The 14,202-nt window shown below is 40.3% G+C and overlaps 1 protein-coding gene across 3 annotated transcripts in view; it reads left to right on the top strand.

Annotated features, from left to right (window-relative positions):
- FLT1 (fms related receptor tyrosine kinase 1) overlaps window positions 1–14,202 on the top strand; it is a 171,687-nt gene that overhangs the window by 78,167 nt on the left and 79,318 nt on the right. For all 3 annotated transcript variants that reach the window (XM_025875119.2, XM_073894741.1, XM_073894742.1), the window contains exons 11-12: window positions 1,858–1,972; window positions 10,721–10,829. In XM_025875119.2, coding sequence (XP_025730904.1) covers window positions 1,858–1,972; window positions 10,721–10,829 — 224 coding nt within the window. The remainder of the gene's footprint in view (window positions 1–1,857; window positions 1,973–10,720; window positions 10,830–14,202) is intronic.

Raw genomic sequence — 14,202 nt, forward strand, 5'->3', positions numbered from 1 at the left:
GTCTCTCAAGTAAATAAATAAAATCTTTAAAAAAAAAAGAAAAAAAAAGAAATTGCATAAATTCCTTAAGGAATGGCCTGTCCTCATTATACGTTCTTATTTAAAATCTTATCATCTAACTGTAAAAGAGAGACATTTTTGCCAACATTTGGGGAAATCTGGTATATGGAGTGGGTACAGTTAGGTGTAATAATGGCCTTGTTGTTATCTTAGAAAATGTGCATTCTTTTAGGGATATGCCCTGAAGTATGTAGGGCTGAAATGACATCTGAGATTTGCTCTAAAATACTTCACAAAAGAGAAAGATGGAAAGAAATAAGGATAGACAAAACAACTGTGGCAAAATCTGGAAAACTGTTAAATCTGGGTGGTGGGTATATGGGGCTTTATTACACTAGGGCTGTGATTACCAAGATGTTTGAAAATAACGAACAATGAAAACAAATGAAAGCTCTTGCTAGAAACAGCATATCAGTCCCCCGTGCCTGTGTGTATATTAACAGGTATTCATAGCGTGCCAGTGACACACTCGGCCCTTGCTGTGACATGGGGACAGAGTGTATAGTAGATGTGATCCCCTGGAGCTGCTGGTCCAGTGGGGCCACTTAGAACATGGGGAAAGCTCTGGGGGCGGACATGACAGGGCAGGAGAGGACACCACCCAGGAAGACTCAGTGGTTTAACAGTCTGGAGTCCTGGAGTCTAGCTCAAGGACCGTAGAGGGATGATCACAGGACATTTTCCTGGTCTTCACAATGTCATCTATCCTACCTTCTTCCTCGGCTTATTTTATTCTCTCCCTGTCATCTTCTGTAAATGATGGCCGCCTTGGCTGCCTAAGATCAACCACTCATTCTCTCTGGAAATTGGGCTGGGAAATTCCTCCTGGCTTGAACATCCCCATAATCTGCCCACGACAAGTACAAATTAGAGCCCTGCAGGTTCTCTGCTCACCACAAATTCTAGGTGGGGAACGGACTATGAATGGCCTTGACTGTTGGACAAGGAGGCTGGGCTTTCTTCAATACAGTCATCGGAGCTTTGGGAGCAAAAAGGATCCCACTAAAAACCAGAACATTCAGGGTTTGGTCTGGGAGCAGTTTTGTGAGTGTTGAGATTAATAACTATTTCCACCAAAATCTGAGGAATAAGCCAAATGAAAACAGAAGCTTGCTGATAAGAACGTGTATTTGAGAGAACATGCTAACTTCTCTCTTTAAAATGGTACTTTACTAGCTAGTTTCATATAACAAGAGATCTCGTGGACTTTTAGAAACAGAAAAGATCATTTTAGAAACACTTTGAGGTCTGAGCAGTTAAAGAGCTTCTCATGATACTCCAAAACTTGGAAAGAAAAAGAATTTAATAACTGCTTCATGCTGTGTGTTTCCATATACACTTAATAGCCCTGGAAAAAAAATGAGCTGTACAATGGAATATTCTGATTAAAACCAACCTTTTATAGATGTGAAATGCTGTTATTTCCTTGAGGTTTCCATTCATTAATATAACTTCTTTTTCCCCCCCGTGTTTGCATGTTTCCTCCGCTAGGAACTAATTAAAATCTAGATATTAAATTTCCTAATTTTTGCATTTTTACTTAGTATTTAACATTTAGAACAGGAAGGATGTATGGAGATATACTGGTGTGGGTTGCTTTCAGAGCAAGCAAAATATATTTTCTATTTTTAAGTTGTGGGGATGAACATGGGGGAAAAATCTAAGGAAAAGAGGAAAATGTGTTTTGTTATCTTTGTTATCTCAGGACTTAACCAGTGATTTTTATTTCACCTGTCACCATGGGCCGGACCATGCTACAAAGCAATATAGTGATGACTTACTTTTTTTAAAAAATAGGTATGACTTTTGCTCCAATAATGAAGAGTCCCTAGTCCTGGATCCTGACAGCAACATAGGAAACAGGATTGAGAGCATCACTCAGCGCACGGCAATAATAGAAGGAAAGAATAAGGTATTGTCTGCAAAAATAAGCACTGGCATATTTAATTTTATTTTCAAGATTTTATTTGAGAGTGAGCGAGAGCACGAGTAGGGGGAGGGGCAAAGAGAGAAGGAGAGAGAGAAGCAGACTTGATCCCAGGACCCCAAGATCATGACCTGAGCCAAAGTCAGATGCTTAGCCAACTGATCCACCCAGGTGCCCCTGGGATATTTATTTTAAAAACACACACTTGGCTTCCGGTTCTGGGTTTACTAGAACCAGAAGTAGTTCAAATGCTCAAAACAAAAGTTCAGAGAGAAGACAAGATCTGAGATATGTGTTTGTGGAGAGATACCCTGAGACTGCTTAAACTCTGTTCTCCAGTGGCCCACCAGTTCCAAAGGCATGAATACTAGGTCCTAATGCAAGAGGGGGAGCCGCCTCTCAGATACCAATGGCTTTCAACCCTGGCTGAATATCAGAATACTCCACCAATTATTCTTACTTTTGAATCTCTGGAGTAGAGCCTGGGGTTCATAAAAGTTCCCTGGGAGATTCTAGCACGTACCTAGGACTGAGTATCTCTGACATACATAAAGTGGGTAGCCAATAGGCAAAGGCTAATACAAGACTTAGGTCTAAAATGGAATATTTCCATCTCACAAAATAGCTTGTTTTCCCTCTGTCTTCACAAGGGCAAAGCCTAAGCCAGGGTATGCAAGCACAGTAGAGTATATCAGGATTCCCTGACCTAAGAAATACAAATCAAAAGCACAAGAAGCTATCACCTGACACCTGTTAGAATGGCCATTATCCAAAAGACAAGAAATAACGAGTATGGGTGAGGATGTGGAGAAAAGGGAATCTTTGTGCACTATTGGTGGGTTGTAAATTTATACAGCAGTTACAAAAAACATGGAGGTTTTTGGAGGTTTCTCAAAAAACTAAAAATAGAACCACCCTATCATCTAGCAATTCCACTTCTGGGTGGAAAACGAAGGAAGAAAAAAACAAAAATACTCAAAAATATCTGTACCCTCCTGTTCATAGCAGTACTATTTATAATAACCAAGATATGGAAGCAACTTAAGTGCCCATCGAATGAATGAATGAATGAATGAATGAATGATGTATGGTATGTATATACACAATGGAATATGACTCAGCCACAAGAAATTGCCATTTGTGACATGGATGGACTTTGAGGGCACTAAGTTAAGTGAAAGAAGTCAGGCAAAGAAAAGACAAATACCGTATGATCTCATTCATATGTGGAATCTCAAAGAAACAAAACCCCAAGTTTATAGATTACAGAGCACAGAATGGTGGTTGCCAGAGGCAGGGATAAGGGTTGTGAAGAATAAGCGGAGGGGGTCAAAAGGTACGAAGTTGCAGTTATAAGATAACTAAGTCCTGGGGATTATTGTACAACATGGTGAATATAGTTAATAATACTGAATTGCATATTTGAAAGTTTGCTAAGAGAATGGATCTTAGTACTTCTCATCATAAGACAAAAATTTTGCTTAACTATGATGACAGATGTTAAATGTACTTACGGTGATCGGGTTGCAATATATACAGATATTGAATCATTTATGCCTTCTTACATTTGAAACTAATACAATGTTATGTATCAATTATACCTCAATTCAAAAAAAAAAAAAAAAGACTTCTAACCAAAAAAAAAAAGTTCCCTGACCCAATGAGCATCTAGCACACATCTTTGCTGGTACTCTTTTTAGTATTAAAAAATTTTTATTGAGGTATGATTGACATACAAAAAGCTGTACAAATTTAATGTGTACAGTTTAATAATGACTTTGGAGATAAAGATACACCCACGAAACCATCAATACAGTCAATGCTACAGACTTATCCATCGCCTCCAAAAGTTTCCTCCCACTGAATGTAGGAAGTGTGAATGAATCAATGAATTAATGATCACACATAGCAAATGTATACAACACAGCGCTGTTCACTACAAGTACTACGCTGAACGGTGGATCTCTAGGACTTACTCATCTAGCATCACTGAAACTTTGTACCCTTTGACCAATTTTGGAAGATTCAACTTCTCCTCTAAAAAAGGTGCCAAGAACTGCAAAGGCTCTGAGATTGTACCCTACTTTCAGGCTAACAGGTAGGCCTGTTCCAGTTTTATGTTTTGTGGTTGAAGGCCTGCTACTTGCGGGTCAGATACAAGGACTTGATTACTCACAGCAAATCTCGCGGGCTTCATGTTAGCCCTGGTCCTCTTGCCCCCGAGTGCCTGGGTAGAAACTGTGCAGGCAGTGGATTTGCAGAGCAGCTGAGGGACCCTGAACTTTGGGAACCCACATTTTTTAGAGTGGGTGGCCTTTGCTGTCCCCTCTTGCATACCATTCCTTCGCTGTTGCCCTGGCCTCCGTTGAACCTCAGCAATAGCAGATACCTTGTGAACTAGGCACATCTCATGGACCTCAGACTTTTCTTTGGTTGAATTTGGGAAAAATACACTTTAAAATCTATTACCAGGCACAGGGGTAGTGATGCTTTAAAAAGTGAAAACCTATCAACCCCTTGCCAAAATGCCTATTTATACATGCATGTCTTGACTCGGAATGGCTCGTTAGTACGGGTGCTGTCTGCTTGAGTGTGGTTATGCTTGTGTTATCTGTGTATTCAGCTGTATTTTTTGCATTTGAAGGCAACAAAGTAGATAGCATCATTCCCCACCCCTCCCACGTAGGATTGAACAATGACAACAAATAACATCTGATTTCCAACAAATAACATCTGATTTCCTCGTTCTGTAAAACTTTTCGACATACGCTCATATCGTCATTCTGGCCAGCTAGAGTGGTTATCTAGTTTTTAAAGATAAAAACAGGGGTGATGAGATGAACTCAAAGCCACACGGCTTAAATGTGGCAGACGAGAAACTCAAAGCAAAGTCTTCCTAGTCCAAAAGCCACAGCTCTTCCAATGAGGTACAGAAATTAAAATGGTGATGACTTCCATGAAAATATGAAAAATCACTTGTCAAGGATTTAAGAAAAGGTTTTCTGACTGCAGTCGTGGTTTACAATTCTTTTTCTCTAATACAAATGAACAGTAGTTTGAAACGTCCCATGATGGATAACCATGGATGAGAGCAGTTCAATGAAATCCTTAGAAAAGAGGAAATTCTATGAACTTGAAAGTTTGAGTGACAGCACATCTTTTCAAAGAATGGGAATGCCTCACAGTAGAAGGCAAGTGAGCTGTCACAGAATATTCTAGAAAACTTCAAGATGCCACTGAATGTGTTAATTCGTTTTACCTTCTCCTGATCATATCAGGGAGATGTACTGTTAACTGCTGGATATTTAAAAAAACAAGTAGGAGCCTAATTCCAATGGTAAGTTTTAATTCTATTTTGGCGTCCTAGGCACAAAAAATACAATAGAAAAGAAAGTGGAAAATGAAAAAGCCAGGTGAGGTTTCGGATTAGCCTGAACCATAAAGTAGCAACCTGGAATACAGAATTGCCTGGAAAGCACAGAGGGAGTGAAGTCGCAAGACCCGAGTGAGATAAGGAACTTTCTTGAGGTTTTTCCACACGGCTTGAAAGAAGTTTATTGCCTTGTAATTTTGTAGTTATGCAGAGGTTTTAAATATGGACCTCCAGACACAGTGGGCATGTATGTTGACCAACCTGCAGCCAGGAGCCCTGGGGTCAAGCTCTGTGACTTCCTATCTTGTATAACCATACGCAGATCCGTCCCTCTCTCTGAACCTGCTCCCTCCTCCAAAAGATGGAGCTAATAATACTTGTCCTCCTTCATTTGCCCGTTCCTGTAAACATGATAGTCATGTATGCCCTAAGGCAGTTCTCAAGTTGATCGTGATCATATACAATGAAGACTGTTCAATAATTGTCTGCATTGAAAAGCTTTTAATGTTCTTAACAAAGTTGATATCTATGTATATCATGTATATGTGGCTTATCCTCTTGGAAGCTGTAACTGTAATAGATTCTCTTTAATCATTTCAAGGCCGAAATTTAGAAGCATTTACTACTTTTACAATTTTGGCATCTATTAGTTTATCTCTGTGTATATAGGAAAAAAATTATGATGATGACAGATGGGAGTTTTGCTATTTCAGAATTATTTGCGCTGGTCTTTCCTTTCCAATTAAAACTGCTTTTCTTTTCTGTCCATTTTTAGGAAGTATATTAAAGTCCCAGCTTAGACTCTAAGGACCGTTTTAACTACAGTCACATAGTTGGCCTGCACAGTGACACCCCCCACAGATCAGGGGAATAGAGGTCCCACTGGAGCCCCCGTTAGATTCTAGGGATTTCCTTTTTTTTTCTTTGTTTTTTGTTTGTTTGTTTGTTTGACTCATAGAAGGGTGCAGAGAACAATAAAATTTAGTTTCCTTATTGGCAAGTTTTGGACGAGATTTGTGAAAAATGAGTCATCAATTGGAGTTGCTAATAGCAAATGCGGAGTTTTAGTATTCTTTAATGGAGTTGCCAGACTCTTGGGTTTGTAGCTATGGAGTAGGAAGTAGAGGGAACCCTGTGTTAGAAAAAACACTCAGGAAATACATATTACAGCATTCATTCTGTGAGGCTGGAGAATTGTGACAATTTTAACGTTTTAGCAGCGTTTCCATTGACACCGTTTGGAGGTTACCTTGAGAAGGGTTACCATACAAGACTGATCCATGACAGTGACCTTAAAACTAATGACAGAATTACAGTTTGTGTCTCATTTCCCACACGCCTCAATTTTTTCGAATTCTCGTGTTCTATTTTCCCATCACTTGGCCCAAATGTGCCACCTGAGGTTAATTTTAGATTCTTCCATGACCTTGATATATCTACTTTTATGTCTCCCTGACACACTTGAAAGGAAACGATATTAGAAACATCCCGAGATTAAAATCACGGGTCCATATTTAGACCTTTTAAAACTAGTTCTGGAAATTAGGCTGAATTACACATCATCCCATCAAAATATTCTCACCCATGAGGTTGAAACCTCATTGTGGTAGGGAATTACTAATGCGTAGGGAAAGGGAAGGAAGGAAGGGGTCTGAATAACTTCCCAACTTACAGTACCTGACGACAGATTTCATCAGCGTTCTTGGGTCATACAAAAGAACACAGAGAATGACCTTAAGGGTCTATTTCTAATATCTAAATCCTTGAGGTCCTGGCAGGGCAAGACAAGGCACCCCCAAAGTGTATGTTCAGAGCTAAAAAACAATTATGGCAAATGAAAAGTAATTATAGAAGACAAGCAGACATCCTTGAGAATTTCTTTTGGTGCACCTTCTAAATGATAATTTCAAACACATGTAACTACTCAAATTCTTGGCACTTCCTCTTTTAAAGTATTAAGTTAATATTTCGTGTTCCAACTGTTAGGCTATTTTCATCTTTTCCCCCTTTGAAACAATAGTATTTGGTTACGAGCACTGGGGAATGGGTTTGTCCCTTTTACTCAGAAGACTTCTGCGTTTAGACTTGCTGTCCTAAGAGAAGTTGTCTCCTGTGCAGAAAAACCACACTCACCCACAACTCGCATTTGAGCTTTTTCTGACCCTATAATGTTTATACTTCAATTATCAAATAAATGTCTTTTGTCATGAAAATATGTTTTAGTTTCTAAGTTAAAAATATATTCTCTGGAAAAAAGTGCTCTAGAAATCAGATAATTTTTAATAAAGTTGATCATAGGATATTAATTTCATCTTATTTTTAAATTTCCTTCCTTATAACTTTTTCATTCGTCGGTCATATTCTCAAACCTTATAACAATGTATCAGTTGAAAAATAGCTTGCAGCTTATGTGAAATAATAAGAGAGAAACTAGTATTTCTGTACATAGTAGCATTTTAGCTTATGTGACCCATCTCTGCCCATTTAAGGATGTATTCTTAAGAAAGAACTCAATTCAAAGACTAGATGGAACTCTACCAATAGATCTGTGCCATTCAGTTTAAAGAGTTTTAAGGCAAGCAGTTTCATGTAAGAGATCAAGGGTAATATACCTACCTCACAGGGCTATAGGGAGGAGGAAATTAAAGTCCCAGCTTAGAGTATAATGACCCTTTTACCTACAGTTGCATAGTTAGCCTGCCCAGCGACAGGCTAGATATTGCCTCACATGCCGTCTGGCGCATAGCAAGGGCTACATAAAGGCACCCAGAAACAAAGAAATAATGTAAACTCCCATCAATGTCATTTTCTCATCCAATTTTAATGGAAATTTGGGAGAGGTGAGTTCTGGAGCAGGCTTGCCTATGGGTAAGCTCTTGGTTTGGGAAGGGGTCATTCAAGCAAAATAGGAGAGATTCAAATACATTCGTATCTCCATGGCGCATCCTGTGGCCTGGATTCCTTTCAGTTCTAGGTGTCTCAATTTCATTCTCTGATTATACAAAAAGTTCTGAGCTCTCCCGACTGTTTATTGGAATCATCCCCCGATTGCCTGCACAGATCCTAACTGTGGCATATGTGCACATCTGAATTTCCTTCCCCTTGCCACAGAGCCCAGTTCTGGTGCTCACTTGTTTTAAGTCCAGTGAAATCAAAATAATTTTAATAGAAACACAGACGCAACTTTCAGATTCAGGCAGTAGCTGTCGCTCATATCAAACATCCTCGGGACAAACAGAAATGAGTTTCTCACTTATTTACTGAGCAGCAAATCAAAGAATGTAGATAAGACTCTGCTGAGGCCCCTGAGGATAAACATTTGAGAGCTGACGTCATAAGAAAAGCTGTGCTTGAGCTGGGGGGCCTTTATTGGTGTCCCCTGGGTCTGAACTTGTTGCATATTGCTTCCAAGCATCTGAGCCCAAGTTTGCGGAGACCAAATAAAGAAGTCAGTGTCGGACTTGATGGTCTGAATTGTCCCAGCCGCCACGAGCTAACACTTCCTTTCACACTGCTACCTACAAGCTTCTCTTCTAACTACTGCCATTTTCTTCCATGGCTCTTAAGTGGTGGGTGCAATAATTAAAAGAAATATCCTGGCTAGAATTTCCTTGTATTTCCCACCTCTTATAAAGATTAATTCACATAGGGAAAGAGACACCTGAGCTCTTTCATGATCTCCTCTACTGGTCATTTACCTCCATGCGAGTGTTTCTCTGCAAAAGAGAGAATAATACATATTTGATCTTCAAGCAGGAAAATTCTCTGTCACCTTAAAGTAGTCCTCCAAGGACTATCCAAGGTTAAGAATAGGGGTTGTGTCCCATTCATCATCTGTTTCCCCTACAACATCTGCGCCATACCTTGATAAACGCTCAATAAATGCCTGCTAAGTTGAATGAAAATTGCCACATACTGCAGACACTTTCATTTCCAGTAATTTCAATAATTCACAGAGGATATATGAAAAGATGTAATTAAACAGATCCAAGAAACAGAAGAGGAGACATCACGTAATATACACTATATCATAGTGAAAATTACAGAGAATTTGGAGCAATAAGCTTGCTGGATGAAAAAACGAGGAGTGTATTTTTTTCAGTGTTCTTGATCTGTAGATTAAAGACAAATAATTTATTGGCTGGGATATGAGAACATAAGTGCTTCATTAGCCCATTAGCAACTCAGAAGAATGCTGGGACCCTTTGTAGAATCGGGGTTCATCATCTTAGAAAGCCGACTGTCACATTTCCACCTATATATTACATTAGCCTGTAAGTCACTTGACCTAATTCTACTTCAGCTAGGACACTCCATTCTGTCTGGAAGCATCAGCAAGCCTCTCTAATTTCAAAGCCAATGACCAGTCATTTGTGTTCTAGGAGATAAGCTGCAACAATTTATAAGTAACTGGATACACTTAAAAAAAAAAATACTAGAAACTTAACTTCCCTTTTCATTTGTTTCATAGAAAGGATGCATTACAATTTTGCAAGGCTGGGTTAGATTTTAAAACTCTCAACAACCCGTTCCATTTTACTAATTTTTGTCTTTAAAAGAAGACAGCAGAGTCTTCGTGCCATACAAGTTTGTGTTTCATTACTCTGTGAGACATCACAGTTTAGAAAGCAATTTCCAGCTCACACAAAATGTGACCACTAGTGTTTCCTTCAAGGGCTCATGTGTCAAATAGCAGCACGAAAATCCCGTGAAACGATACTGTATTCACAGTCGATGTCTTCGTTTTCTAGGTTGGGGGTTGGCCGACTGAGAAATTAAGTCATTTATAAACACACAGGACAGCCTTAGCTTTCCAGAGCTTCTGCACCTTGGGAGCTGCAGTGCTCCATTCTTTGAGTACATAAAAGAAATGGTTTGGCCAACCTTTCTCTTCTGTCCTTGCTCACTTAACACGCCCATTACAGAAGCAAACAGCAAAGAAACCTCCTGTTACCAAATGGCATCCATAGTCTCAGGTCATCCAAACAAAAGGGAAGCTCTCAGCCTCACCTGTTCCTCTCATTGACGTGGAACTGACCACCTCACGGAGTAGGACGTGCAGTCCCGCATCTCAGCTCCAGGTCTGTAATTGTTACGCCAGCAGCACGAGATAAATAAGCCTGAAACCCTCATACAAGTCGGATGTCATAGCCCCCGGTCTCCTGAGGACCTGCTTTCCTGTTATTTTTCCATTCTTGCTGGGGCTCCGCAAAGGGAGAGCCTTCTGGTAACCGCCATGCGTGCAATACTAGCCTTGTCGAATGAATGGAATAGCTGAATCATTTCAACCTTTAGAAGAAGAATCTTAGGGATGTTCAAATAGCTCTTTGCTCTAGCTGAAGTTTCCTTTTCTTTTACAGACGGCTAGCACCTTGGTTGTGGCTGACTCTAGAATTTCTGGAATCTACAGTTGCATGGCTTCCAATAAAGTAGGATCTGTGGAAAGAAACATAAGCTTTTATATCACAGGTAAGCCGTATGTCCTATACTCACAAAGATAGCCTGGTGACCTCGCTGTCTTTTCAATTCTGTTTGTTCTTAGTGCACTTTTGGCTTGAGGGATTTTTATTTTTAAAAACTTCCATAGAATTGTTAAACTTTGAGCACCTTCATCCTTGCTCTCAGGAATAGGATTCTGCAACATCACTGGATCTCTGAACAAGTTCTTTCTCCGAGTTCCCTTCTAGAACTATGTGCGTACATCTCCCTCCCAGGCTGGATCGTGAATTTAGGATCTTGTCATGTTCATTTTTGAACTCCTTTCAGTACCTGTCACAGGGTCTGGTACATAGAAGTCGTTCAGTAACAATCAGGGACACCAAACCTATGATGATAGGTTTTTGTTTTTGAAGCCGAGAAGCTAATTGTCTCACAACTTAAGTAATTTCTACTTTTGAGGAATGAGGCTCTCCTGTAGAAACCTGAAACTGAGTTTGTTGACAGTAAGTAATGTGGTTTTTGGGTAGCATTTACACATTTTTTAGCCTTCAATATGATGGTCTCTGCAAATCTTAAAACTTCCAAGGTACACAAATGGTACCCCCTATGTCCCTCCGCGGGTACAGGAAGGAAGTAAGTAGCTCAAAGTGTAAAAACAATTGCCTGGCTCCGCACTCCCCCAATTTTCTGAGGAAACCCGGGCAGTGTGCCAGCTTTCTGGAAACTTCGCACTGCATGGGGCAGGCTGCAGCAGTTGCCTAGAGTTCTCTAGAAAGACATAGGTAGGTCTGATTCCATGAGGCATACGGGTTGTCGGATCACAGGGAGCCTTCCGGCAAGTTAGCCAATCCTCAGAGAAGCTGGGTCGTGGGAGATCTCCCGAGGTAGATTCTCATGGAATGTCAGAGCTGAAAGAGACTTGAGAGGCTATTCAGCATGATAGCCCTTCGAACTTTGCAAGTCAGGAAATGAGGTTTGGAGAGGTGCAAAGGGACATGCCAGAGCCCCCCGAGACCAAGGCAGCCCCACTCCTCCTTACAAGGAGTGGAAGGGAGATTGTCTCTACATCCATTCCACATAGGAAAAGTCCTTTATTTAGAGAAGGATTCTCCAAATCCAAATAGCAATTTCACACATACTGGTTCTCTAACCAATCTCGGATGATTTGGACTAATTAGGAACAAAGATTTGGACTGTCCTTTACGTGTGGTTGCAAACAAGTTCCTATCCAAATCCATAATGACTGTATGTATGACTGAAAGTATAAAAGATTGAGCAGCTCCCGTTCTGAACATTCAACAAGTTTACACAGGTTTAATGAGCACTAACTATTAATTAGAACAGTTCAGCTCTGCACTGAGCACTTGAACAGATTATCAAGGAAGCCCTGTCTTTATAGGAAGACAGTTTTAACATAAAAAAGAAGTGTTATCTGTACCCTAATATCAAAAGGCGTAGGCAGAAGTAATGTGGCAGATGAATTTACCAACGCTAAGCCGATGCTGTCTAATAGAAATACAAGCCACACATGTAATTTAAAATTTTCTAGCAAGGGCGCCTGGGTGGCTCGGATGGTTAAGCGTCTGTCTTCGGCTCAGGTCATGATCCCAGGGTCCTGGGATCGAGTCCCATGTCGGGCTCCCTGCTCCTTGGGAGCCTGCTTCTCCCTCTGCCTCTCTCTCTCTCTCTCTCTCTGTCTTTCATGAATAAATAAATAAAATCTTAAAAAAAAATAAAATTTTCTAGCAAAACTATGTTTTTTAAAAAAATAAAAAGTAAAATTAATTTTATTTAACCCAGTATATCCAAAATACCATTTCAACATGCAGTGTTTTCAAAGTATTACACTGCCTCCGTTTTTACATTTTAAATTAATTGAGATAAAATTAATTTAATAAAATTCAGTTCTTCAGTCACACTAACCACATTTTGAGTGCTCAGTAGCCACACATGGCCAGTGGATACTGTGTGTACAGTGGAGCTTTAAGTCTCTGAGAAGTAAGGGCCAAGGTCAACCTAGGGGAGGAGGGCATAAAATTTGAACAGGTAAAAAGCAGAGGACAGGCTTGCCTTGACATTTTCAGAACCAATGCAAGAGTACCAATGGAGGTCCACAAACTATACATCTAACCACTTCACAGGTTCTAAATGAGCTTCAGTTATGTTTCATTTAGCTGTTATGTTTCAGCTTCTCATGGACAAATATACCTCCATGATGACCTGAGAGGTGAGGTGCAAATTTAGAACTCTGGGACTACTCACAGCTCCACCACAGAACGTGGCAATGCCTGGAGGTACAGAAGGAACTGCCGCCCCATCTTCTCCTTCGACTCCTGGCTCCGTCCCACTACTGCACCCATATGTATGGTCTCCACAGCCCACATATCCAGTGCTGCCCACATTCCTGACTAACAGTCTTCCCTGAGATCTAGAAGTGTGCATACCTACGAGCAGTCTGACCTCAGGAGGACAAACCTAGGGAAGAGGACTTTGACAGTCTGGAAGCAGACTCGGGATCATCTTTACAGGGAATTCTGGGATCCCAAGGACCTCAAGCAAGATATGGAAGTGGAGGTGGCATGCTTTCTTGACCCCACAGACTCTATATTGTGAGGAGGGGGATAGCTGGAGTAGAGCCATCGAAAGGCCCAGAACGGGGACCCCTCTTGCCTGGGTCTGAAGGCAGTACTGGAAGAGGAGGTACCAAGAGTAGAGGGGGATGTTGTGCTCATTTCCTTATTATTCAGAGTCCCCAAGAAAGATGAACGGATACCCAGCCTTAACTGCAGCACGAGTATCTAGCCTGCCCCACTGAGCTCGGCATTACTGCATGTCTTGTGTGTGGCTGTCTTATTGACAAAGCTGCAATGCAGACAGATTCCCTCCTACCACATTATACAATGTATAACCATGGAATGGTTGAAAGCTTTTCTAGATCTCAAGGCTTGTCTGTAGAAAGGAGCTGTGAGAATTCAATTCAGACGTACACACTTGAGGCTTACGATGCTTTTCCTCTAGAAATTCAAGAGCTTTAATCTTACCCTGAAATGGAATATAATTGCTCTGAATTCTTTCCTACCAGTCCTGAAAAGTTCTAGTTTTTGGTAATCATAGATTAATTTGTTACATTAATTATTTTTTTAACTAATTACTACCTTTTTCTTACTTAAATCTTTCTCACGAGATTTATTCTCACTGGAGACAAAACTAGATTCTCTTAGGAATGTTGCTCCTTACACGTGTATTTTCTGAAAAGTGAATGTACGTTTACTCGGCGTTTATGCTTGAGCGCATGCAAGGACTGCTTTAAAAGATCTAAAGTTTAACTCCTCTAAATCAAAAGATCTGGATTTGTCATGCATGTTGCCCCTTCCTTAAAATATAATAACAACTCACTCAGGTT

The sequence above is a fragment of the Callorhinus ursinus genome, unplaced genomic scaffold (genome assembly GCF_003265705.2).
Source record: "Callorhinus ursinus isolate GAN/ISIS: 27379988/994484 unplaced genomic scaffold, GSC_fseal_2.0 scaffold7, whole genome shotgun sequence".
NCBI lineage: Eukaryota > Metazoa > Chordata > Mammalia > Carnivora > Otariidae > Callorhinus > Callorhinus ursinus.